Source organism: Martes martes (genome assembly GCF_963455335.1).
Source record: "Martes martes genome assembly, chromosome: 15".
Lineage (NCBI taxonomy): Eukaryota > Metazoa > Chordata > Mammalia > Carnivora > Mustelidae > Martes > Martes martes.
In genome coordinates, this window is record NC_137903.1 from 50042665 (window position 1) to 50070640 (window position 27976).

The 27976-nt window shown below is 48.2% G+C and overlaps 1 protein-coding gene across 2 annotated transcripts; it reads left to right on the forward strand.

The window, feature by feature from the left end:
- Positions 1-3274: 3274 nt before the first annotated feature.
- On the forward strand, positions 3275-26071 carry RGS8 (regulator of G protein signaling 8; the record flags this gene model as incomplete). Of its 2 annotated transcripts, none has more annotated exons than XM_080824447.1 (5): positions 3275-3294; positions 7869-7970; positions 8812-8876; positions 24527-24693; positions 25889-26071. In XM_080824447.1, the coding sequence occupies 5 exons, from the start codon at positions 3275-3277 to the stop codon at positions 26069-26071; spliced, it is 537 nt and encodes a 178-aa protein (XP_080680573.1). The 2 variants fall into 2 exon arrangements, with proteins under 2 accessions (XP_080680573.1, XP_080680572.1); XM_080824446.1 differs by lacking the exon at positions 3275-3294 and adding an exon at positions 5334-5359.
- Positions 26072-27976: the final 1905 nt, after the last annotated feature.

Here is a 27976-nt window from a genome sequence, read left to right on the forward strand (position 1 = left end):
TGGGAAGGTTGGGTTTCCCAGGAGGAGCAAACCAAGAACGGGAAGGGCTGAGGTGTGCGGGGCAGCCTGGGGAGCCAGAGCAGGGCTCGTAATGCCCGTTTGGCTGGGAAAAACCATGTGTCACCGCCAGCGGAGATGTCCCGTGCCTAGTCTCGAGCCAGAAACTCAGGAGTTAGTAAAGAGAAGAGAATCTAGAGCTCTGTATTCCTGGGCCAGGGCTAGAAGCCCGGGGACACAGAGTTCGAGGAGATGAGTGTGTTTCTCACTAGCACTCCAGCCTGCTTGCCTTTGCGTATCTCTCTCCTTCAGGAAAGGAGACCATGCCAGAATGCTTACCCTCTCCGTTCTGCTTCATCCCAGCCTCTCCACCCCGCCCCTGCCCAGCCCCTGGAATTCCTTATGCACCTGCCTCTATCGAAAGGAAGATTTAACTTAGAGGCCTCCCCAGTACTAGGTCTGTGCTTCTCAAACTAGGGTGCCGTGTGGTTACGCTTTGGTGTTCAGGAACATTTCGGTTAAAAAAAAGTTTTAATTTTTTCCTTCTGCTTGTGCCAGATGCATGTCCACATACTCTTGTCCCTCTGCTCTTCATATTCCTGCTCTTTCTTGAAACTTTGTTACTGATTTTATCTTTCCTTAAACATTCGGGTTGGTTTATTGACTTCCTATGACTATATTATTTCTCCAAAAGCTAATTGAAGATTCCGATGCCTTAATATTAGTCAGCCCCCACCTGAGACTTGGGTCCCTCTGCAGCCCTGCCCTATCTCCTCAATGCCTTTCAATCCTGGTTGCCAGATGGGACGGCAGGAGACTTGGAGGGGCCCTTTATCTCACCATTTCAGCACCAGACAAGGAGTCCCATGAGGATACCACCTTTGTGTTAAAGCAAAGGGGAGAGCAAGGGTTGGGAGCGGGAAGCTTGGTAGGAGGCACCCCCTCTGCCACTGTCACTGGCTTGCTTCTGTTTCTCCATCTGTAAAATGGGGTTGATAAAGATGTCCGTCTTGGAAGTTTGTTGCGAGAGTTAAGGAAACAGCAGTGCAATGTTTAGCCCGGTGCTTGGCACATAACGAGGGCTTGTTGGACAATGGCTTTGTGCGTGAATCGGGGAGGCTCCACCTTACCGTAGAACCTAATCTTGGATTAGGGAAGTGCTTGTCAATGGGCTTTTATTCCCTGGTTAACTCTGAACCTGTTTTGTACAGTGCAGTGTATGAATAAAATATCCAGAAGCAAAGGATTTGCTAGCATCAGCATTCAAAGCAGGGGTTCCGAAGAATGGGAAACATTTCTTTGGCGTCTCATTTCATAACACTAAGTTCCCTTTACCTAACAGAGGGACCCTGTGGACACTTTGCGAGAGAGACAATGAGTCACTGTGGAGGCAGCATCAGACTTTTTACTTCATCCCCTCATCACGCAATGTGGGGTTGCGGCAGACTCATGTCACTGCGGGAATACAGGTTATGCCACCAGTAGCTCTGCCAGGAATTCTGGGTCCCAGCATGACGTGGTGGGAAGAGCTCCGCTGTAAGAGTTCTGAGAAAACAAGTCTGGTCCTTGAGTTGCCTCAATTTTCTCATCTGTAAATCAGGGATAATAATAACCTCTGTGGCTCTGGAATAGAGTAGTTGATAACAATACACAAACACGCTTTCCACGTTATAGAAGGTTAAACAAATGCAATCTAATATTTTTAGTATCAAGCCGTCACTTTCCCTGAAGATTTCTGATGCCTCCAGCAAATGCCACCTTCTGGGTATCCAAAATGACTTGTGGTAAAGGTTAGATGCATTTGGAGCTAGTTCCTGAGTGGGAGCAGGAGACTGGAGTGGAATGGGGAGAAGGGAAGCTTTGTCCCAGGGCAGGGGTTTGCAAACTTCAGATGCATCAGAATCACCTGAGAGGCTGAGCTCTGTCCCCCGAGTTTCTGATTCTGTAGGTCTGGGGGTGGGGCCCAAGAATTTGCATTTCTAACACATTCCCAGGTGATGCTGACGCTGCTGGTCCAGGGACCATACTCAGAGAACTACCGTACTAGGGCAAGCAGGAAGAGACAGTCCTCCTTCTGGAACTGAAACAGGCAGTGTAAAGATCCATGTGGGTAAGGTGGTTTGGAAGAAAAAATTGCAGAAGACAGAAAAATTAGGGATAATGTGCCGATTGGGCAGAACAAAGGGAAAAGTCTCACTCCATCACGAATGCAAGCAGGGGGAAGTTGCTAGGTGATGGATGAGGGAGAGAGGTGAATTTCCACTGTAGGAAAAGCCAGGAGCACAGAGTTGGAAATATACATGTTTTGAGGAGGCAGAGGAGGTGGAAATTTCTCATTAAGAAGTGAGGAGTGGTGTGTTTGGTGCTGGGGGGTGGGAGTAGAGACAGACTGGGGGAGAAATGCCTCTGTGGAGTCAGGGGGATAGCTGAGATGTGGCAGAGGGGGTAATTTCAGGGCTGTGTGGTTTGGCTTGGTAGTGAAGCACAATAGAAATTGGGAGAAAGGGGGTGGAATTTAGATGTGTGACCTGCCCCGTAGCTTTCTTGCTCTCTGCATTTATCACATCACATCACACCCAGCAAGACAGCCCCCCTCCTCCTGGCTCATTAGGAGATTTGATTCGGCTTGGCTCCTGCTGTCAGCAGCTGTCTGGGGCAAGATCTTTATGCTCCCTGCTCCCTGAGCAGCAACCAGCCTTCAGCCAGCAGCAGAGCTCATTAGAAGAGGGCCCCCTGGACACTTGATTTTCAGCTCATCGGTGGCCGGAAAGAGTTAATACCTACGGCTTCGCTGCCCCCTGCACAGCCTCTGGGTGCAGAGGGAGGCAGCTTTGGGCTGTGGGGACTTCTCCCTGAGCTGCAGCCCGAGGAGCAAGGAAGCAGGTTAGTGAAGAGGAAGGTACGGGAGGAGTGCCAGGCGAGCTCTGCTCAGGGGCACCTCCTGCATCCTGCCAATGAGCACGGGCATGCAGACTGTGCCCGGGAGCTGAGCCGCCGCCCGCTGGGTGTAGGCTGCTTCAGTATTTACTGGATGTGACAAGCAGAGAGAAGAGCTTTCCGCGGGGCCGCTTGCTGCCCAGCTCAAGTGGTGGGAGGTGTGTTGTGCATGCATGCGTGTGTGTATGTGTGTGTGCACGCACGAGTGTGCCCGTGCATTCATGCACGCATGTTCTTCACCCAGCAAGGATCTGACTGCTAAAAGATAGATCTACTCTTTCCCCAGAACTCCTTAACCCGCAGCCTCTCTGACCACCCAGTTGGCAAAGACCCGCAGGCCATGAGGACTGGTCAAAGACAGTGAGTACCGCATTTGTTTTTCTCTTTGCTCTTCAAGGTGCCCATGTGGGCTGATTGCATTATCCATATTTAATTAACCTGCCTCTCCATGCATATTGATTGCTTTCTCCCCGCTGAGACTCTTAGTTTCTCTTCCCCTCTTTAAAAATCTTTGCTCTTTGCTTTTAACCTTTGTTTTTTGTTTTTTTTCCTTGAGTACCCTCTTTCCATTATGTCCCATCCTGTCTGCCCCAGAGTCACCAGTCACTTGATGTCCACCTAACAGGGCACATTGCCATGGGCCTTCCTGGGTTCTGGGGACCCCAAACTCCGTCCCCACCAAAAGTCAAGGGCCAGATGGAATTAGAGCCCCAAGGTGCTGGGATGAATGAGGAAGCTGGGGCCACAGTCTCCTGCAGATTCTGATCGAATTGAAGTCAAGGCTGAGCTAAGTGAAGCGATGGGGAAAGGTCTGGGGGGCGGTGGTGGGCAGCGCGGGATTTGGGAGGGAGAGAGGCAGGCGTGGAAGCAGTCCCGGCAAGCCGGGGTGAGCTAGCAGTGGGGACGGGAAGAGCGACAAGGCAGTGACTGCAGGCCTGGTAATGCCTGCCCCGAATGACCTTGCCTGCTGTGTCTGTGGGGCGTCATCCCTGGTTCTGTTCAGCACCAGGGTAATGAAGGCACCTGGCACGGGCTTCCCCTCCTTCGGGTGATAGACCACAGGCAAGAGAAAATGAGCCATGGGTGACCCAAACAGTGATTTCTTGCAGCTGGAAGAGAACCTTAAAGCTGGGAAAGGCTTCTATTTCCTGACTCCTGGGCAGGCAGGTGGATGCCCCGTTAGGACAAAGATTAAGAGAATGTCAGTCTGAGCTCAGTCTCCTTGAGGATGAGCTTTGACACAAAGTCTAACTATTTTTATGTATTTGTTTATTGATTTTTAGTTTTAACAAAGCAATCTTTTAATTTTTATGAATTTTGGTATTATTAGAGAAGGTATTTTAAAAAAAAAGTTTTTGTGAAACATTCCGTGTAATTGCAAAATAATTTAAATGGAGTAGATCGAGTAGGGGCCTTATCTATCTAAATTAGGTTTCTTTTAAAATGGATTCTATGTTTGGTGTCAGGGTTCCCCGGGGGAGCCCTTTACGGATAGGCTGCTCTCTTCATGTGTTTCTTCCTATCATTTCTGTGGAACAAAGGGTTTGAAGCACTGAGAAGGGGACCCTCAGGAGAGACAGATGATCAGTCACCAAGCCCTCGACCTCAGTATCCCCTTTCCTGCTGTCCTCCTCGCTTCAGGTCAGGAACGGGCTAGTCCCCGGGCTAGTCCCCAGGCTGCGGAAGGAAGGTCGGTGGCCTCCATCTGGGCAGGAGAGAGTGGCTTGCATATTCATTCTCCCAGCCTGGGCCTGGGATCCTGCAAAGGTGCAGGCCTGTGCAGTGGCCAGGGGGCCTGACAAGTCTCCCTAGGAGTTACTCCACCCTTCCCCCCTACTCACACCCTCCCAGTGCTCCGGGATGAGTTCCCTTAGAGGGAATCGAGAATCAGAAGAGCAGCCAATCAAGTAATTCTGGAGCAAGTGCTGACCCCCCTCCCCCATCCCTGGCTGGCTGGTCACTTGGGCCCCCGCTGGAATGAGACAAAGAGAACAGTAATTTTTGGCTTGCCGGGCCCCAACCTTCCTCCCCTGGGGCACGTGCCCCATTTCACTGTCCATGGCCAGTTCTTGGGGAACTAGATGCTCCTGACCCACAGGCAGCAATGCGAATCCAGCCAGCAGGTCCTCCCGGCTCACCCTCAGCCGGTCACCCTCCCTTAGGACAAGCAGGCCTGTGTGGGGAGGGGCTGTGTCGGGGGAGGCATTCTGCCAGCAGACGGCTGTCTGAGAGGATCTGTAGCACAGTCAGACCAGAGAGGGCCGCCCCCCTCTTACAGCAGATTCTTTGATTTTAGGTGAGAGGCCGCGAAAGGGTAAATCCCTGTGCCCCGCAGTCCTATCTCCCGCCCTGACGTCCCTGCACACCGGCCAGAGGGTTAACCGTAAGCGCGTGCCTGTATGGCCGCTTTACTGATGCCACGCAGGTAATGATGCCCACCTGTCTCCCCGCCCCTGCCCTTCCCCGCCCCTTCCCACCCCCGTGCTGTGTGAGCCTGCCCCAGCCTTCCACTCCCTTGGGTGGTCCGTCCCCTCAGGCCGTCGGTGTGGCCGGTGCTCTCCTTCCTGGTGTCCTTCTTGCAAAGTTGTGACCTTGCAAGCAGAACCTACCTCAGGGCCAAACCCTCCGGTTGACTGCGGGACTCAGGGGGTGGGCCCGTGTGTGAGCTTGCACTGAACCATTTAGGGACGGCTGTAGGGTCCTGGAACAGGGAAGAAAGATGAGGGCAAGCTCACTTCTTTTTACTTTCCCTCCCTCCCTCCCTCCTTCCTTCCTTCCTTTCCTCCTTTTGAAGTAACCTTAACCTTTGACTCTCACGTCTGCTCCCATTATTTCAAACCTAACTAACAAGGTTATAATTCAGATCTCAGCTACACAAGATGGAAAATCAAAACCATTGGGCCCCAAAGAATATTTTGTGGAAGATTTTTCCAAACTACTGGGGAGAACCACCGTTGTCTCGGTAACGAGTATACCCTTTACACTGGCCCCCGCTGAATGTTGTTAGATGGCGTGTGTGGATTTGCTGTTTTTTTGAAGTCCTCTTAATTGTTCTTGGGGGCCTCGACCTGACTATTCTGTTATTGATGATCTTGGGGCACCAAGGAGTGAACTGGCTTTCTGGAAGTTGGGTTTTGGCCTTGGTACAGCCCAAGCAAGACCTTGACTTGAATTCACGGAATGTGGTGACTCAAGGGCTCTTAATCAGTTGCTCACATGGCCTGGTGGCAGAGCACCCTGTGATTTATAAGAGTGAGTGGACAAGATGCTCACCATTGCAGGAGAGAGAATGGCTATCACCAATGTTTGGAAATGTCACAAAATCGATGGCTTCATCATGCGCCTGGCTGAGATAAGAGGTGGGAGCACAGGACGTGCAGGCCCGGTTTTCTGCAGGAGAGGGGATATTTCTGGGAACTTGGATGTTCCAGCTTTAAAAGGCGCTCAGAGATGGGCTGTGGAATACAAATGTTGTCCATCCTTGCCAAATATAATACCATCCCAGTAGACATTTCTTGGATAAGATTTCTGTGAATAACTAGCTTGGGTCGGGGATGAAAACCCACTTGGAGTGACAGGAAGATACTGAATTGGACGGCCTCTAGCGTCTCTGCCCAGGCCCAGGATTCGCAAATCAGGGGAGGGGAAAGGAAGGACTTCCTTTCCACACAGAGAATAACATCTCTGGGACTATTTCCATGGCACATTGTTCCCAGTGTGCACGTGGCAGTGCCCTTTATAAGTCATGCTTCAGTCCTGATTTGATTACACCCAACCCTTCTCACTTACCTTTGCTCTCCATGCACGAGCTGCCATGGTTAAAGGTCAGGGGTCAATAAACTTATTCTATCAGGGGCCAGAGAGTAAATATTTTGATTTCTATGGGCCATACAGTCTGTGTTGCAACCCCCCACTTTACCCTCATGCTGGAAAGCAGCTTTAGACAGTATGTCAATAAATGGGTGTTGTTGTGTTCCAGTAAAACTTTATTTACACAAATGGGCATCTCGCATGGCCATAGTTTGCTGATCTCTGGTTAAAGGTAAAAAGGGGCTAATGTTGGAAGTCAGAAAGAGACAGTGTAATTCCTCATCAGACCTTCCATAACAGATAACACGTAAATGTCTGGTCTTTAGGAAAATAAGAAAATATGAGAATTTTAAACATACATGTTAAAGTTTTAAACATGCTGATTGAGAGAAGCCAAGATAGAAATGGGAATATGAGAGCTTCGTTAAGTAAATAAAAGAATGGAGAAAGGGGCCCTGGTTCTTAACTGCTGATTGTACCAGCTGCTCGGGCCCTCACCTATAGGTGTGGGTCTGCTGCTCTGTAGACGTTCGTGCATCTTTATCCCCAGGTTTGGGGGATGCGTGGGGAGCACCTGAGCCAGAATCAGTTTGCCTGAAAACTTCATTTGTGCTGGGAGGTTCTGTGATACACACCCCTGTATTATGCAGGCAACCCTCTACTCTCCGTGCGGGCGCCACTTCTGGGGCTTTGCAATTAGGAGCTGCTGCTGCTGTTGCTACTCTGCCCTCCTGATGGGAGAGCGAAATGTGGATTGTTATTTTGTCTTCGCTGTATTTCCTTTCCCTACAGAGAATCCTAATTTAGAAATTCTTCCAAGCTAACGACCTTCATTGACTTACTATCAACTTGAATGTGAGCTTTGAAAGAGCATGAGGCCTCTAGGGGCAGGGTACCTATTACTATTCCAGGAGTCGAGTTAGGGAGTGAGGATACATCCCTTGATCTTCTAGGTATTTCTCCTCTTGTTCATGAAATCTTTAGGGACCCCCCTGGGGAAGGATGGGGGGCGGGTCAGGGGAGACGGCGCAGGCCCCTGCAGCAGCAGCTCCTGGGGCCCTTTATAGAGCTGACAGCCACGATCATGACAGTTCCCCGTCCTTCTGCCCCTGTGCTTGTTGCAGGAACAAAGGGATGAGGACCCGCCTGGGATGCCTGTCTCACAAGTCAGACTCCTGTAGCGATTTCACAGCTATTCTTCCCGACAAACCCAACCGTGCTCTAAAGTGAGTAGTTTGACCACAGGGCACTGCCAGGGCGCTCCCCGTGGGGGGCCCACCGCCGGGGGCCCACCGCTGGCCTGTAGGACCTGTTCTTCTCTAGTGAGATTTTGGCCAGATGAGCCGAGTGACAGTAACCCCCCCCCCACACCCTTGGCGGCTCCTTTTATATCCCCGAGTGCATGGATGAGAATTTTCCTTTTCAGGACAGGAAACCTCTTTTTCCTTTCAAGAAAACCGTATTATCTACCACTCTTACAAAGCTGTGGTGAACGACACTTGTCGGTTCTACTTAGTTGTCAGTCTGAGCTCTCTGTTTGGAAACAAACACTCAAATACATTCTACAACTCTGCTTAGGTTCAGAGAATCTGGGTTCAGTGCCTATACTGGGCGAGGACTGGGTTCGATGATGTCATAGATGCACCTCATTTAACTCTCACGGGGTTGGGGGATGTGGGGACCTGGATCCCCATTGCAAAGGTGAAGAGATTAAGGTCATGGTAATATACGGAGTCGGGAGCTCAGCCCCCCTTTTCTGACCCTAAGGCCAGCTTCTTTCCGTTGTTGTCCTGACATGTCTATAGCCTGTGCTTTTTCAGCTTGGTTTTTTAGACTGAAAGCCAATACACAAATACCCGGAATTCCAGTGCTGAGGTCTGCCATCAGTTACTTGAGTGTACACGTTTACGGCAACAGACTTGCAGGAACGCAGTTGGTTTTCATTGGCACCCTGCCCCTTGCCCACCATTGTTGTGATTTGTTCTCCGGAGTAAATCCCCGGGGTCTGCTGATGGAGAGGGAGGGGCATTTCAGAAATATTTAAGAGAGATGTTTCTTCTTTCCTAGGAGACTATCCACAGAAGAAGCCACGAGGTGGGCAGATTCCTTTGATGTGCTTCTGTCCCATAAGTGTAAGTAGAAATCAGGCTTTGTCATGCGGCAGCCAATCATCCGTTTAGCCAAAGAGGCACCAAAATACCCACCATGATCCAGGTTCTATCCAGGTTCATGTCCGGGTCCCCCAGACAGCTCCAGTATCTGTACTCACAGAGCCTCCCGCTTAGGGCAGTATATAGATAACAAGACGTAATTTAAATGTAGTGGGAAGAGGGCCTTCTTTTCTGTGTTGGTTGAAAGGATGGTCCCAAGAAGCCTTCATGTTTTCAGCAGTTTCAGCAGGAAAGAATTTAGTTTAGGGAGTTGGAGTGATGGGCTCAGTGGAAATGACGGTCTAGTGCCCATCCTAGATCTTGTTTATAAAATTAAATGACCCCCCCCCACACATGTCCCTAGAGAGTCTTGGTTTACTCATCCATCAAATGAATAATATTCTGTGCATTTTGTTAGTCACTTGAGTTGGCATAGTTTTGTGTTTGTTTGTTGCTTCTTACTTTGGGAGTTTACTACCCTGGCTGTAGCTCACTCCTCTCTTTCTGGCTGGGTGTGGGTTTTACTAGAATGCATTTCTGCTATCTCTCCTCTTCTGTTTTCCCAATACCCTCCCCCCCCCCAATTGCAGAAATAATCATGCGTATTTTCCTGTGGGAAGGACACTTTGACACTGGCCAAACTTTTCAGTTCTTGCTTTTTTCTCATCACAAGCAAGTCCGAATTCATCGGGCTTTGAAATCCTAGTGCCATGAAACACATGGGAGAGGGAGAGCAGGGGCGAGGAAGAGAGAGGGTCTTTTGCAGAGTTAAGTTTTCACGCAGACCTTCAGTCCTCCTTTTAAATTCTTCCTGTCAATACTAGAAATCCTGATTGATCTGGGAGCCGAAGGGCTGCTTTTAGCTTGGAGTCTTGTTTCTGCTTAATTGGGGACATGATTCTGTACAATGAGGTTAAGAGCATTGGCTGGTAGTCAGACCTATGTTCTTGATTTGGACCCAGCTCGGCTACTAGATAATTGAGTGGCCTTGACGGAGTCTCCCCATCTTCAGATGTCCTCAGAAGTGATTTTGCTTTCCACTGGATCAGCACTTCCCTCTGACTAGGCCCCTGATCCTAATACCGGTTACCAAATGCTCTTGAATACATTTTAAAATGCAACACAAGATCTAAGAATAAGCATATATTTGCAGCATGTAGTTTTGCGAGACAAATAGTCATTTTAGTGTTCCGCGGATTACACTTAGAAAGGGAAACAAGGCAGCAGAAATACAGTGTGTGTGACATACGGCTTATGTCACAAACAGCAAGCTTATGTGCTGACTTTGCCAAGGTAATGGCGTATGTACAATGATAGTTAGGGTTTCCCAGTAAGACTTGTTCTTTATGGGGCCATTTTTGACTTCTTTTCTGGAGTCCCAGTAGGCTAAACAAGTGTCACTATGAACTTAAGCCTTCTTTTCTGGCTGCATTTGCTTCAAGGTCCTCTTGGAGTTTGGTTTTTATTTCAACCTCATGACTGACTCACTTAGTTCAAGTCCCTGAGGCTGTTTCCTCATTCTGAAATGGTGATAGAAATACCTGTGTGCTACCTGTCACCGGGGTCAGGGAATCTTCATAAGAGGACACCTTCAGATGATTTGGGATTCTCTACATAAAGGTGTTTTGTAAGAATATGGCGGTATTTAAGTGATGGTTTTATTTATAAAATGCAAAATAAACATGCCTGAAGAATAGGTTTGCAGGGACGCTTGGGTGGCTCAGTCGGTTAAGCGGCTGCCTTCGGCTCAGGTCGTGATCCCAGCATCCTGGGATCGAGTCCCACATCGGGCTCCTTGCTTGGCAGGGAGGTTGCTTCTCCCTCTGCCTCTGCCTGCCACTCTGTCTGCCTGTGCTCGCTCGCTCTCTCTGACAAATAAAAAAAGTCTTTAAAAAAAAGAAGAATAGGTTTGCAAATTTCGCCAATTATTAATACTGAGCCATTATAGACAGAGTTTATGGTGGGTCAATCAACAGATGCATCTTGGGGTGTATTTGGAGTGCTGCCCTGGCAAGACCTGGAGATTTAAGAGCTTCCGTGTTATGTGATTCAGTGACTTGTCGACCCGAAGGGGCTTGCTTCTGCTTCTGTGGGGGATGGCTTCGGTTTCCAGGAACTCTTCTGAGATGGGGATTCCGCTAAGGGGTTACAAGCTGATGCCACATTGCTTCTTTGTCCCAGATCGCTGCAGAAATAGGTTTTTTGAACTGTGAGGTTCTGTGATCCGTCTTGGAGTCCGATGTTCTGTTTTGATTTCTGTTTCGAACGGAAATAAAAAGCCAATGGAGTGCATGTCTTTGAGAAGAAAGAGACCTGTATTCATGGGTCACTGGCAGAATTTCAAGGTTTTAGAGCTTGACTGCTCTCTCCCTGTGAAGGCTAAGGGAGGAGTCAGAGCCAGGTTACCTTGAAGGGTGTTGACAACTTTCTTAAAGTCTAATTAATTTGGGCTAATATTGTGACTCAATTAGGGCTGATTAAGCTTTTCCAAAGGGATTGCATGTATGCTGGTCCCTTAGGAGGGACAGCGGTTGATCAGAGGTGTGCAAGGCTTTCAATTAAGATAGCAAAATGTCCTAAAAAGTAAAGAAAGGAGAATCACTGAATGAGATTCCAGAAAAGAAAAAAACAAAAAAAAAAAAAGAAAAGAAAAGAAACGTGCATTAGTCTAGAAACCAACCCCCTGGTAATCCTTTATACCTAGGCAACTGTCCTCCCTGAGTTTTCTATTTCAGATAATTCAGAAAATTATTTTTGTTCCCATTCTCAATTTATAGAGCATTTTTACCCTCCCTGCGCTGCCTGGCTGTTTGAGCCCTCATTTATTTAAAGAAAGGTGTTCTAAGTGTTTATTATGTTCGAAGTCTGTGCTAAGCAGCTGGTTGGGGGCGGGGGCACCGAGAGGAACAGGACAGCACCTCCCTGGTGGAGAATGCAGCCTCCCGGGACGTGGACATGCATACAAATAACATAAAAAATAACCCAGTGTGCTGCCTCCAGACAAGGGAGCTTCGGGATTTCAGATAGAATCCCGACATTCGGTGCTCCTCTTCAGTCCCATTCTGTCGGTATTAGAAGTCCTCACTGACCTGGCGGCAGCAGGGCTGCTTTGGGTGTAGAGCCTGGTTTCTACTTAATTGGAGAAGATGCTTCTGTACAATTAAGTTACGAACGTTAGCTGGTTGTCAGACCTGCGCACGAATGATGCTAACCCGCCTCTGCTCCCAGATAGCTGGGTAGCCTTGATGGAATCCCTCAGTCTTTTGGAAAATCTGGTTCTTCATCTATGCAATGTAGGATCTGGAAGAGGATGTCTCAGACACTGGATCCAGTCCTACACTCTTGTTCTAGGATGCTGAGATGGGGCAATTAGCAGACACCCAGGCAGGTGGTTTGAGTCAGCGCTGCCTGCCGGGTTATGTAAAACCCCTTCAAAGCTGAGATGGTTCAAGCAACCAAATGAGGGGCGAAAGCACCTGTGTTAGGAAGCTTTCTCTCCTTGACAGGGTCCTGCTGTGTGGGGAACACTTCTCAGGCTCCAGCCTCAGGAAAAGAAGAAAACTGTTTTTTAAACTTGAGAGCGAAAAGAAATCTGGAAAGCAAATATTTAGAGCAGTTTGGTTTCCAGTCACATTTGCTTATAAAACTGAAGAGGCATGCATGGAGGTCCGGGGAATAGCCACTTGCTGAGGGCTTTTTTTTTTCTTTTCAAACTAAGAAATGAAAAATAAAATTGAAATTGCTGATGACTTTATTAGCTAGTGAAGGATTTCTAATGTGGGTTAAGTTGGCATCTTTCTCCTGCTCACCCGGGGACAGTTAGACTTGGTGTCTGAACTGTGCACTTAGGCTGCTCTGGGATGTGTGTGTGTGTGTGTGTGCGCGCGCGCGCACACCGAGAGGCCTTCCAGTGTCTGTAGCTCATACCCAGGAGAAGGAAGGCTCCCAGCTTGCGGGAGATGTGTTTTCTGACGGGTTGTGGGTGAGTGGGCACAAAATTGTCTGTCTTCTGCTTTGATTTCCTCATGAGGTTCAGGCATATGCTTGTTATTTGTCCTGCTTTTAGTGGGACATTCAGTCCTGAACTCTGATCCAGTTCAAACTCTGAATCTCCCTCCTTCTGTCCTTCTTCCCGCCTTCCTTTGTGGGATTTTTTTTTTTTTTTTAACATAAAAGTTAGATTATTCCGGTTTGAAGGGGAAGCTGTAGACAGGGTTCCTTCCCCTGCCTCTCCCTTCTTTCAGCCTGATCCCACACCTGGATGACAGAGCACTTCCCCCTGGGCCTCCATTTGGTCCTTGGCTTTGTTTCATTGTTTGCACAGAGTGTGGAGGGTCTATGTTGACCTGTCCCCACCAGGCCCAGGGAATCCAGGTTAGTGGACTAGTACAACTGAAAGCTCTTTTGCATTCACAGAATTAGTATCCATCTCTGCGAAAAGGAGTCCAATAAGGAAGCTTTTAGTTTTTTAAAATTAGCCCCTTTGGGATAATGATTGAGATATAGAAAAATACAACAACTTGATCTGGTCACACAGCAACCAAGAAGAAGACCTCAAGCAAGCAAAAACATGAAAGTTACGAGCTAATGAGATTCCTTAATTAATCATCCAAATGGTCATTAGCTTTAGAACGTACAGTTTAACTATCCAGTTCCCACTCACTGCATAGCCCTCCCCACATCCTTCGCCAAGCCCCCAACATCCCAGAACAGTGTTAGTGCAAGTGTGATCCAAAGAAGGCAGCAGCTGCTGGGAGCTTGTAAGAGGTGAAAATTCTGGAGTTCTGTCTCAGACCTGCTGGGTCAGCATCTCCGTGGCGTAGGGGCACAGTAAATTTTTCCTCAAGCCCTCCAGTAATATTTATGCCCACCGGAGCTTGAGAAACACCGCTCTAAAACCTAAGGGAGTAACGCGATGAATCTGGAACATCTTGGTGAGGCAGGTGGCCTGTGCTTTCCAAGAAACCCACTGAGCTCTGGATTACAGCCTTCCAAAGTCCTGAGGCGGCACGTTCCTTCGATGGTATGTCGTCCGTGTATCGCCAATGCCGGCTACGTAGCAGGTGTGGTGGACGGGGGTCACAGTAAATAAACAAATAGAGCAAGTGTGTTTTCTGGATCAGTGGAGGCTCAGGGTTAGAGAGATGGGAGGTCTACTCAGATCGGAAGAAGCTTCTCTTCCTCCCTGCCAACCTGTCTGCCGTGCTAGAATTTTTACTTGCCCCCAGGAAGGTGGGTGCATTTAGCCTTTTAGAAGGAGTGCCTGGAACCGATAAGACCGTAACTCTTCCAAGCCTGCTGCAAAATTGAATGGAAAGCCAGTGGATGGGCCTCCAGCACCCATTCTGTCGCTTACCAGCCGTGTGACCTCCAGCCAACGACATCGCCTCTCTAAACCTTGCTTTCCTCCTCTGTAAAAGGGGCATGATAAGACTTGCCTTGCACAGTTGCTTTGAGGATGAAATGTAATTGTGGTTGTGAAATGCGAAGCATGATAACGTGACGGAGAGGGGGGCTCCATAAAGGAGACTGGTTTTGACGATTTTGGTTATAATCCAACATTAAATTCACTGAGAAAACGTGGATTCCTGTTTGCTGGAGAGGGCATCAGCTTCTTTCCCCAGGCAGCTGGATGTTGAACACAAGGGTCGAGTGGGGACTGTGTCAGAATCACAGGGGGGCTTATTCAAATTCCATAATACCTCACCCCTCTTTGCCTCATGAGCTTTTGTCATTCCTCCCTCATCCCCTCCCCGTTGCCCCTCAGGCTATGTGAGAGACTCCCTCTGGGGATTCGGTTTTCAAAAGCCCTGCAGGCAAATCTGGTATGTTCTCTCTTTGAACCTCCATGCAGTGTTCCTATGTCGGCTCAATTGGACAAATATTCCTGGACTTTTTAGAATCTTTGAGGTGATGGACTAGTGCACCTGGAGTTTTGTAATACTTCTCTTATATTGAAGGAGTCATTTGTGAAGGCTTTTACCCTGCTAGGGACCCCTTCTCTTTTGTCTCCCCTTCAATAGAAAACGCCTTGCTAATTTCTCACGAGAGCTGCAGATACAGATTCTAGTTTGACTTTTTGTGGTTGTTGTATGATAACATCTTCTGCTTGACAAAATAGAAATGAACATTGGAATTGGGGTTGTAAGACCCACGCTGTCCTCTGTCTGTTGCTACCATGTCCTAGGAATAAGAAGTCACCCAACCTTAGAGCCTTGTGTCCAGTGTAGGGCTTGATCCTAGGGTCTCTCATGTCCCTTCCGGCTCAAAGAGCCTAACAGCTGTCAGGTCCTACTACTATTATAACATACCGTCTTGCTGTATGTACACTAGCAAAGTGAAGATCATTGAAGAAAATTATGTTAATCATAAGACTGAAGTATAATTAGCATGGCGGTTGCTTCCAATAAATGTGAGTAACTGCAAATAGTTTATTCTCTAAATAACCTCCTTACCTAAACCTTGCTAAGCCCCTGTGATGTGTTTAAAAACCTTTATTTTATAGATAACACACACAAAAAAGACTTTGATCCTACTGCTGTTCTCATCACAAATTTCAAAGTGGTGAACTCAGTTCTGAATGAAAGAGATTTTTGGCTTCACCATGAGTATATGTAACCCGGGTTTTATAAATATATTTTCCTTTCCTATCCTCTGTCTGACCTTGGAACCAGTTTATTTTTTTCTTATTGATCAGGGATGCAAGAGGACTCTGGTCTTTTGGGTGGCACTTTAGTAAACAGAGAGGTTTCCTGCCACCCCCCCCCCCCCAAATCTTTCCTGTGATCTGGTATTTTTCCAAGCCTGGAATTGATCGAGACTCAAGCCCACTCCCAGGCCAGCTGAATCAGGGCTCCCGGACCTTGAACTGTTTACCTAAGCCACCCTCCCTGCTGCACCAGCTGCACTGCTCATTCATAGTGACCCAGTTTCTTCTCTTATGTAAGCTCCCTGCATCCCAGAGCGAGAGGGAGAATGCCGGCGGCAGGCAGCATGTGTGGCCACGGGGATGTTCTTGGAGATTGTGTGCACGCTCAGGGGGATGCCAGGATTCTGCCGAGTGTTCCAGGAATTCTGGACACAAGCCTTTCCTCTCCGGTGACTAGATCGACACTAATTTCAAAAAATATGTAATGTTCATAGAGCCTTGACTTCTTAGCCTGCCGTACAAAGAAAACCAAAGTGAACTGAAAGAATGAAACTCAAAAAAAAAAAAAAAAAAGATCCTCCCATCTCTCCCATCTCCCAGAACCCTTCACGTACCACCGTTAAGTGACCAGGGTTGTTTGGGGGAATTAGGCATGTTTACTCTGAATGATGACTCCGTAAGCCACCAAAGTCCCAAACATGCATGGAGCAGTCCCTGAGGGTTGGGCCCTGCGTGTATTAACTCATCTCACTCCCAAAGCCCCCCGGAGCTGCTGGGATCTGCATTTCACAGATGACAGAACTGAGGCATGGAGAGGTTAAGCATGGTGCCCAAGGTGACACCGAGCTAGTTATGGGTCCAGGCCAGGACAGAAGAGCTTCAGGACAGAACCCCAGGCAGAATAGCATCAGGAATCAGAGACAGGTCACTCTTTCCAGCTTCTTGGACTCTGTGGAGGTACTAAAGGGGGGCCTCCAGTCCCCTAGGTATCTGGGAAGGAGCAGGTTCTGGGGCACCCAGGGGCCCAGGCAGAGGAGCACCGCTAATGCGAAGCAGGTCACAAGGAGAGAGGCCAGCAAATGCTTATGAGCCTTTCAGAAATAAATGAGCATCCTTCATTTTTAACCAGCCTCAGTTTATGGACAAGCAGAAGGGAAAGAGAGGGTCCTGGTGGGGAGAAGGAAGGGGGAAGAGGGAAGCAGGGGCAAAAAGGGACGGAGGACCGAAGACAAGGATGAGGGCTGAGAGAGATGCTGACAGTCAGAGAGAACCAGAAACTTCCCTGGGAAGAGGTGGGAGGGGTTAGGAGGAGGAGGAAAGGATGTAGCGGAGAAGAAATGCCTCTGGTTTTGATCCCCTGCGATTCCTTTGCTGGGTCCCCTAAGCAGGGAAGCGGGGGGGGGGGGGGGGTCCGGGCCAGGTGGTCTGCCTACAAAGGCAGCTGCTGCCATCTGCTCTGGGAAGGGAGGGGCTGCTGCAGCCTGGGGGCAGGGGGCTCTACCCCCTTCTCACTTCCACGGTTCTCAGGTGAAGTTTTTCTTTGCACGGTGGCCCTCCCCGCCTTGTTCCCCTGCAGGCCTGGGAATGTGGCAGGGTGGGGAGAGACAAGACGGGACGAGAGGGCAGGGTGAACAGAGGAGAGGGCTGTGGACCAGCACGGTCTGTGTGGGGCTTTTGTGAGCTTTTTCTTTGCCACAATCTGTTCTCGAGATGCTGCGGCTTTTCAGGTCCGGACCTTCCCAGGCCTTCTCCCACCCCCTTCCCCATCTCTCCTCAAGCCCTTCTTTTGAAATCCCTGACAAATTGTCTGAAGCCAGCCGTGGACATGCAGGTGACCACATCTTGGGTTGAGGTGCCTGAGAGAGCTCGAGGCCTTTATAGGGTCACTCAGCCATGCTTGATTAGAGTGTCCCCAGGCCACCATTGGGGAATGCGCCTGTCTGCTTTGTGTGATGCACCTGTGCCTCAGGGAGGTGGCCCTGCTGCGGGAGAGAGGAGAGTTTTCGGCAGAATCCAGGTTGTTGGTAACACCTGGTGGCCTCAGTTGTCACCGCAGATGAGGTGATGGCAAGTGTCCTCTTGCAGGAGAATCTCCAGCTCTGTAAGCCAGACATCCCATTTGCCCTACTGTGATGGGTTTTCAGTGTGATTGCTTGATTTGGGGTTTTTGTCCATCCTTCCTTTGGAGGGAGAGCTAAGGTGGGGCTCTCCGGTGATCACAAGGGGAGACACCGGCAGAGTGGGCTCTGAAGTCACCCGGATGTGTGTGCAAATCCACTGTCCACCTCTTACTGGCTGAGTGACCCGACACATTGAACTTGAGCTCTCCAAGTCACTTTCCCTCGTTGCAAAACAAATTTCTGTGAGAGCTAACAGGTACTGACTTCTTGTAGTGAGCCACAGGGCACTTAAATGTGGACCGCTTCATTTCGTCCTCATAACAATCTGGGGGAATAAGTCCCAGTATGATTCCCGTTTTCCAGATGAGATGAGGCGGGCTTCAAGGCGTTCCGACCCTTTTCTGAGGTCATGCGTATTCACACCCAGGCTGTCTGACGCCAGGACCTCTGCCTTGACATTAGGTGGGTGTGAGGATGGAAGGAGTCGATACATGTAGATTGGACAATAGAGAACTTGGCCCAGGGTAAGTCCTCAGTGTGTGGCGGTGACGATGTTGCTGGTGGGGAGGGTGGGAAGCAGTTGGCTGAGAGCTGTGTCTGACGCAGGCATGAGTTGCAAAGGGAGCGCAGAGCAGAGCACCAACGTCCCCAGGGAGACTTAATCAGATCCATCCCCCTCACTTTGCTGTTGAGGAGGCTGAAACTCGGGGAAGTTGAATGTGTTGTCCAAGGTCATTGAGCTAATTATGGGTCTGACTCCGATCGGAACGGATGCTCCCAACTGGGACAGTGGCGCTTCTGTCCCAGGTAGACCAGCAGGGTTCCGTGGGTTGCCTCGGGAAGCCAACAGGTGATCATGAGCTGGGTAGGAGATTGCCACACATTTTACTTCAAAGCCCCATCCCCGCCTGAGTCAGTCTCAACTGCTTCCGCTGTCGTTCAGTGGAATTCTGTTGCCCACGTGCATCTTTGTCTCTAGGTTGTTCTGCGACCCCAAGATACTCCTCTGCCTTCCCCGGTGACTTTCAGTTTCTCCCCACCTCATCTGTTGTCATCATTCCTGGAAACATCCCCATCCATGGAGTTACTCATGGCCCCCTAGTCTTGGGCTGAGACGGCACTCCCTGCCCTCCCCGCCCTCCCCCTCCAGCCATTGCTGGTGTAGGCATCCTTTAGGCCCTGCCATCACGCCCAGCCAAGGACTGGACCACCGACTCCTGTAAGAACGCTGGCTTTGTAGTTTGGTATCCACGCCACTTACTAACCATGTGACCTCGAGCGACTGATCTCACTTCTCTAAGCTTCCTTTATCTTTCTACAAAATGGCAATAATTCAGGGCCTATTGTATAACTTTGCTATCCGGAGCAGATGCCCGAGGCTCACAGAGCATTTAGTGTGATGCGTGGCCCAAAGTGTGCAGTCAAGGCCCGCAGCGGTCGTTTCCAAAATTCCTTCTCTAAGGTCAACCTTTTTTTTTTTTCAACCTCCTGTTATCCTTTTGCCCTTTTCCCATGTTCCAACTTTTAGATCCTAAATCCCTGCTGTTCTCTGGGTTCAAGCTTCCTTTGCCAGCCTGAAGCTGATGGTCCTTTCTTTGAACGTTGGGCGCATCCCCAGAGTAAAATGTCTTGCTCCCTTCCTGGTGCATCATAGCCTTGTCCAGGAGCTGGAACCTGAGACTTCACAAGTCTTTGCCTGTTTCTCACCCTATCCCTGCTCGTTCTTCCAGAGAGCCTGTTCTGCACCCTTCCCAAACCTCTCTAGCACACACTGGACTTAAAATATTCAACTAATTATTTTAAATTGTTGCTCAGTGTCTGTGACAGTAGACTAGCTTTTGAGTTCTGTGAGGTGGTGACGTCATCTGATTTACTCATGCCATATCCTCAAGCCTAGCGCACGGGGGTAGACGGTCTTCACAGGGACTTCACCCCAAATTAATGAAGATCAAGGGTGTTCAGCTTTATACATCTCAGAGATGCCCCTTCCCTGACCAGTTCTTTCTATCTTCATCCCCCCCACTTTCTTTTTCTCTACTTTTGACTTTAAAGAAGATAAGTTCTCCTACTTCTTCTTGGTCCCCCTCCTTGTGTAGGATTTGCCCTCACCAGATATATTCTTTTGATTCCTTCATCTTTCTCTCCCCTTACACTTTTCCTTCTGCCTGCAAGTACATCTGAAAAGATCTTGTTCGGCGTCATATGAACCTGGTAGTGAAACTTGGCTCCTCTTGCCAGCTGTGGAACTGGGACACTTCTTCGACTTCTGTAAGTAAGACTTAATGGCTTCATTTGGAAAACCAGAGTGCTACTATCTATGGATCAGCATTGTTGTGAAAATAAATTGAGCTGGTGTTTGCAAAATCCCCAGCAAGAAGTATGGCATGTAGTAAATAAATAAAATTTCTTGCCCCAAATCCTAAATAAATACATAAAAATAAAACCCTGCCATCCCTAGGTCCCACCACCTTCCCCAGCTAAAACCAGATAGGAATTCCTTCATTTTCCCGCACCCAAACTAGAAACTTCCCTGTATCCACATGCAGCCCTTTCTCTTCCTCTCCGTCATAATTCTCTTCTCAGGCCTATTTCTGTACCTTCTGAGGGGCAACATTTTATCAGTTAAACTCTTTCTTTCCTTTAATTCCAACTCCTTCTAGTCAACCAGTCTTTCCTGATTAGATCAGCTTTCAAACACACTCAAGACCATCTTACAAATACAAAAACAAACACACACACAACAACAACAACAACAAAACCAGAAAACCCCAAAACCTTCTTTCCCGACCTCCTGTTTCCTTCCAGTTATGCTGTCTGATCTCTCTCCTCCCCGTGTTGCCAGAAACATCTAAATGGACTGTTTCTGCTTCCTCTCCTCTCATTCACCCCCACGTTCACCCCCATGCCCAGGGCCCCCATCACACCACTAGAGCTGCAGGTGCCCACGGTTGCTGAACCTTATCACCAAATCCAACAACCGTGTCTCAGACCATAGCTCGCTTGACCTCTGGGTAGCACTGGACACGTGGCTGTTTTCTCCTTCCTGAAACCTTCGCTTCCCTGGCCTTTTGCAGTCCCATGTTATCCTTCTGTCTCTCTGGCTCTTTCACGGACCTCTTTTTTTTTTTTTTTTTTTAAGATTTTATTTATTTATCAGATAGAGATCATAAGTAGGCAGAATGGCAGGCAGAGAGAGGGGAAGGAAGCAGGCTCCCTGCTGAGCAGAGAGCCAGATGTGGGGCTCGATCCCAGGACCCTGGGATCATGACCTGAGCTGAAGGCAGAGGCTTTAACCCACTGAGCCACCTAGGTGCCCTCTTTCACGGACCTCTTAATGTGTCTTGTAAGTAGGCTCGATCATTGTTTACACTAGTCTTCCTGAACTCTTTCTAATGACTCAGACATTCCTGATAACTGGCCTTCGCTGATGTGGCTCTCCTTTCCCGTGATTCTCTTCTCCGTCCCCCCGTCCCTTCTTTCACAAAGCTTCCTGCTGCTCCACTTCACCTCTCAGTTTAGAAGCTTCTCTCTCTCCTGCAAGTCGTCCCTCCCGTCCTTAGATCTGGCTCAGGCATCCCTGCTGCGTGCTTTCACAGCAACCCGTGCTTCCCCTGCTGTCCCACTTACCACGTACACCGTAACCACCAAATTATGTTTTCTTGGCTCAAATGGCCCTTTCACTGCAAGTTCTGAGGGCTTCGTTGTGCCTGTTTCTAGCACATCTCCCAGAATGCCTGGGTCCCCTAATGGGTGTATGAATGAGCGAATGAATGAATGCAGGTGGCATCATGGCTATGTCGAGTTGGGAGTTTGTACACTTTGTATTTTTAATGCTACACATCTTACCTGTGCGAACTCTGTCAAGCCTGTTCTCCAAGCATCAGCTTCTTCCTCCGCAAGACTGGGAGAAGTACAGTGACATTCCTGAGAGTGTTTGCAGGTGTTCTCTCTTTTTCAGTCCTCACAAGGGCCCAACAAAGCGGAGACTTCGGTGATGGGAGATAATGTCTGTCTCTTGTCTTGCATGGGGTTGGAGAGTTGCCCTAGCCGTGTTATCTTCACCAGCGCCATCAAGGGAGGCGGAAAGGTAGTTTTCTTGATCTGTAACTGGAGTCAGGTTGCTCACAAGCGCCTGTTTCTGCTCGATGGAAAACAACACAAAAATCTGACACAAGCAACAAACTTCAGCTTTGCCATTCGGAGTATTTGGTCTCTTCCGGAGAGAGGACACCCTGCCAAGTTCCTCTTCCAAGCCGCTTTGAATTTACTCTTTTCGATAAATGCACGGTGTTTTCGGGTTCTCCCCCTGCCCTTCCCACAGGAGGAGGCTTTTGGCCTGTGGTCCTCATGTCCTCCCTGCATTCACTGATAGCATCCATGGCCCATGTCATGTGTGAACCGGTCACTGCTCAGAGACTGCCTTGCTGGACTGGCTCCACGTTGGCTCTCGCAGGCACTGAGTCTCCTTGGAGCTTGCACAGCTTCGGGTGGTGTTCCGTCCAGCCTCTGCCTGTGGCCTCTGCTACAGGGGCCCCTTCTGCAGGCAATGGCAATCTCCTGGCGGGCAGGCGAGCTCTCAGATCTGAGTTCCTCAGAGCCTGTGGAAACTTCTGGAGTACGTCTGTAAGAACTTGGAGGAGAGAGGTGTGGCAAAAAAGAGCATCCACAGGGCATTTTTATGGGCAGATTTTATGACCTGTTTTCTGATGTATTTGTATATTAGCAGTTAAAAAAAAAAAAAGAAATCGTTAAAACTGAATGAATGATTCTCCCAATCTCTGCCCAATCATCGCCATGTTAGTGTTTCATGCTCTCTTGGATTCCCATTTTATCTTGGGTTTCTACTCCCTCCTCTCAGGGTTTTAAACCCAAGGTTGGAATGAGGGTACGTGGGGCCTTGAGCCAGCCTCTCATATGGGTCTAACCTGTGCTACTCTCTTCTTCTTTCCCTAGCACAGGAGCAATTTTATTTCCATCCTGCATGATGGGAAACAACCTCATATCATGTTCTGCTTTCTCCATACTCCTTATCTTAGAGAACTATGTGTCTTGTCTTAAGGTGATCATATGTCCTGGTTTTTGTCTGTGGTGAGCATGGTTTATGCTCGTTGTCTCTGTGTAATTAATAGGCATGCCCCCCTTCACTCTCAAAAAATGTACTGGCTTGGATGGTAAACTTCATGGCTACCCTACTTATGTTAAACACTTTAAACTCAGGCCTCCAAACTTAGATTTCTTTTCAATTTAAAGTTCAACTTTGGGAATTCCCTCAAAATCCTTTTCTCTCAAGTTCCTGGCTCTTGCAACTAAGAGTCTTGGTTTTTTATGACTGTTGTTCCAGTGTAGGGCACTACCGCATCTATTTTGAAAGACAAAGATACCCAATGACTTTTTTTTTTTTTTAAAGATTTTATTTACTTATTTGACAGAGAGAGACACAGCGAGAGAGGGAACTCAAGCAGGGGAGTGGGGGGGGGGGGAAGCAGGCTTCCTGCCCAGCAGGGAGCCGGATGCGATGGGGCTTGATGGGGGGCTTGATCCCAGGACTCTGAGATCATGACCTGAGCTGAAGGCAGACACTTAATGACTGAGCCATCCAGGCGCCCTCCCACCCACAATGACTTTTTAACTAGAAATGAAACTGGTTCACAAAGGTAAAGACAAACATTTAAATATGTTGATAGCAGGAGGCACCATGAATCCCTGGGTCCATCCTGGGCAGCTCGTTGCCCTGGGGCACACCTGTGGGCCTCGGATGCCCAGGTGATCCCCTCCCTCAGAATTTAGAACTGTTGACATATTGTTCTCTTAACAAGTTTAGAAAAGAAAAGAAAAACAAAACAAAACAAAACAAAAAACAACATTCTAGACAGAGTCATTTTTAACCAATGCAGTAACTTCCTTCTAGGCTGTGTCTGCCCATCCCCTGAGGACAGTCTGTAGAAAGAGATGGCTCTTATTTGAGTAGAGGAGAATGTGTTGAGGGTTAAGACAATTTATAACCTATATCTTAATATAAAAACATTAGCTGAATGTATAGGTTATCGATGGGTGTTGTTTTCCAAATCTACGTGGTAACCCTGCTCACCTTATTCTGATTGGAAACTCTCCTTGGCAATATGCATGACATGGATTTTTAAAAAAAAAATGAAAAAGATGTGTTCATTGTTAAATCATTTGGGAGGAAAATTATAATAAATCTTAATTAAAACATATAATTTGATAAGCAAGATCTTTTAAAACAAAGTATCCAGAGGCTAAACCATTAAGACACAGCACCTCAAAAGTTTTTTAGAAGAGGCTAGGAACCCTGTGAAGGTAATAGAATGGCTTTAGTGACTGAATTTCAGTGTGTACTTTCAGGCCTTCTTCTGGCAGTAGTAAAGGATTTGTCCTGAGGCATTCACCCCCTCCTGTAGTTTGTCTTATAACAGGTTGTTTTTTTTCAGGGTGGTTAATGTGGATTAGGGTAGCGAATGCATTACAAATATTACTTTGGCCTAATTAGAAACACAGGTTCACCCACCAGTGGACTCAGGGGACAGAGGACTCAGCATTAAAGGACAGGCAGTGACCACCAAAGGTTGATGAAGAGTGACCAGGGCCTCCTATAGTCATTATTACTATGGCCCCCTCAACATTTCTCCCTCCTATCACTGCAATCCTTGAGCCGGAAGTAGAGCTTGTCTCCAAGGGTACCTGTGTGTTTAAGAGGTAGGGTCTTCAAGCAGATGTGGGGCAGTGGGGCTTGGTCAGTCAGGGCTGGTCTCACATTATTGCTGCCTTTCTCTCTTGCTTCTGCAGTTCATGAGCTTAAGCCCCTTCCCATCTGTCTTCCTTTCCCCCTCCCTCCACATCCACAGATGGGGTGGCTGCGTTCCGCGCCTTCTTGAAGACAGAGTTCAGCGAGGAGAACCTGGAGTTCTGGCTGGCCTGTGAGGAGTTCAAGAAGACCAGGTCAACTGCAAAGCTGGTCTCCAAGGCCCATAGGATCTTTGAGGAGTTTGTGGATGTGCAGGCTCCGAGGGAGGTGTGTTGGTGGTGGCGAGAGTCCTCTATCCATGGCTCCTGGCCATCCATTGTGCTCCTTGTGGGGGTTTGAGCCAGTCTTGATGAGTACTGTCTTCTAAACTGAGCCTTACCTCTCTGATGGCTCTTAATGGGGGAAAAAAAAGAATCACTTTAAAGGTGCAGAGCCTGGGACTTCTAAAAAATAGTTCTGTAAGGGAGTGTTTGAACTGTCAAGCATGTGCCTATGGACCTGTGTTTCTATAGGGATTCTGCAAGGATAGATGCCATTGAATCCGTATTAGTTTCCTAGTGGAAGGCAGCAAGCCTTAATGGGAGGAGCATCAGCTTGTTCCTAGCTGTGTGATCTTGGCCAAGTTAGCTAGTCTCTCTGAATCACATTTTCCCCAATGTAGAAGTGTATAATATCCCGTATCATTCAAGACTACTCTGAGTATTAGGGATAAAGCACCTAGTCAACATCTGTCACTGCTTCTTAATGAGTAATTACAGTCATTTCTATTATCTTATGATGACTTATTATTATAATAAAATGAATTTCTATGTGTGGCTGTGCTGAGTTATAAAACAGAATTTTACTTGGGAAGGTTTTATAGAAGAAAAATATTTGCTATCTATGAGTTTCGGTGCATTATATCCTGAAACTCTCCAATTATCCTTTGACTTGAGATGTAGGAGGACTTTGGCCAGTGGCCAGGACATTGTAGGCTCCTTATAATACTGCTTGGAACAGAGATGTCCATTATAACCATAGTCTTTCCTCTCGGGGCATTTGTTTCCTTAGTAGTTAAGAAAGAACAAGAGGGCAAGCTCACTTTAGGGAATCCACATTAATACTTACCTTCAGTGTCACCCTTTGCCTGACATGGTGAAGACTCCTGGCTTAGGAATTAAGTGATTTGGGGTTTTGCCTTGGCTCTGTTACCAACTCTCTATAGTACTTTAACCAGCTTTTCAGTATCTCCTTTCTTCAGTGTCCTTATCTGTGAATTGGGATGAGGAATATTGGGTCTTCAGACCTCTCAGGATTCTTGCTGGGATCGAAAGGGATGACCTCTAAGAAAACAGTTTGAAAAGTATGAATAAGCTTACATGTGTAAGATACTGCCATTAATAATTATTGCACAGCTAGGAGCACCCGCCAGGTACCTTGGCCCTTGAGGGCCCGTGACCATGCTTTCTGTTTGTGTCTCCAGGTAAACATAGACTTCCAGACCCGAGAAGCCACGAGGAAGAACATGCAAGAGCCATCCCTGACTTGCTTTGATCAAGCCCAGGGGAAAGTACACAGCCTCATGGAGAAAGACTCTTATCCCAGGTTCCTGAGGTCCAAAATGTACTTAGATTTGCTGTCCCAAAGCCAGAGGAGGCTCAGTTAGACCTCAGATGGGGACTCTTGGAGATCACTGGCTTTTCCCCTCCCTTTGCTGCCAAGACCATATTCTAACATGAAATGTCATAGGTGTTCAAAAAGCAATGACACTTAGGTTGGGAGCCTGGGGATGAGAAATGGATGAATGGCCATTCCAAAGTAAGATCCAGTCACCAGAGCTTGGACTCTATTCCATTTACCCACGTTTGTGTTTCGGTTAGTGGTAGCACCTTGCTGCTGTTACCCTTTTATTGGGTCAGCAAATTGCCCTCCATAATGCCTTGGGTCATTGCCGCTGAGAAGGCAGATTTGCTATGCTGGGCTATGTGTAAATAATGCAAATGCAATTTTCACCACTTCCACACCCTCCCCAGTTAGGATTCCTGACTCTAACTTGTACCATACCCCTGTGAGGAAGAGCTTAAAGACTCTGGCTCATGTTTGTGATTTGCTGTCACAATGTAATGGCCAGTCCTGGGTGCTGGGACCTCACAATGGAGAGAGGTCTCTGGGGAATCCCAGGTTTCTAGCACTGTCATTAACAGGTGGCCTTGGGAGAAAGGCAAACTCCATGGCTATTTCTTCCATTTCCATTGGACCAGTATGAGAAGCTGTGATCACTGCCCATCTTAGCCTAGGAAATTCACAAGACATTTTTACCCCCGCAATTCCAGGGAGGGTCTTGGGAGATGTCTTTCATGAGTTCTGGTGTGGAGCTGCTTTTAAGAAGGATACAGCTTGCAAATCTTCAATTCTACCAAGAAGTATTCCAGAAGTCAAATGACCAGGGAACATAGCACCAGTAGACTTTTGTGCAATGGGGCACCATGTATCCTTTCCGTTGCTTACTGTATTCTCTGCCCTCACCTCCCTGAGGCATCACACATCATGATCTCTTAGACTGACTGACAGCTTGACAAAGGGAGGTGAATCCCCATAGCATGGACAGCTCTCATGGTGCCTAATACTTTCCTTGTCTCTCCCTGTCCCCCCTTCCATGCAGGTCATGTAATTATGATGGGGGAGAATGGGAATTTAGGCTGTAACTCTTCAGCTTGCTTCCTGGGAGCATGCTTTCTTAGAAAGGTCTCTCTCTTGAGGGCCACCTCGGCTATTCAGCAACTTCCTTCTTGATCTCTGACCTTTTGGGATTGAACATGGAACAGGAGGTGAGGCTAAGATCACTGTGAACATCTGGCTGTGGAGAATCTTCCTAAAATGCTTTCTTGGTACCCTGAGGCTGCTTTTGGAACTGTGTCAGGAAACTCTTCCTTGGAGGACGAGCATAAAGCTCTAGCTGCCTGAGAAAAAGTGGACTTCGGCACAAGTCTGTAACGCCCAAGATGTGACTCCTCAGCAGAGAGACCAGAAAGCGGAAGAGGAGTCTAGAAGAGGTCAGTCTCCAGCTGGACCAAATCATGGAGAGTATGGTGGAGGTACTATTGGGATAATTCACAGCCAATGGATTTGGATTCATTGCAGATCTGCAAAACTTTCAGCTTGACTAAAAGAAAGAACGACGATTAGGCACAAGCTCCGGAGTTCCGGTGACTGAGAACTGGGCTGAAGCATTCTCCCCGTGTGGGGCGATGGGCCTCTTTAGATGCACCAGATCCCAGCGTTTGCATTCCTTTCCAGACACTCTGTGAATCTCTTCCTTCTTTGGCTGCAGCTAGACAAGGTCAAGGAGGCTCTTGAGTCGCCCTGGTTTTAGGGTCCATTGCCCTGCCATGACACATTATATCTGTAAGCAAGGGTTGGCGAGTCTGTCTGAACCACCAAGGAGAGCGAGAACACATGCCACCTGGCCCTCACACTGATTTCACATTCCTGTGAAGTCTCGAATGGGTGTTCCTAGTTAGATCAGGTAGTGTCCCCCTGCCCCCACTGGTAAAAAAAACCATTCTTAGCT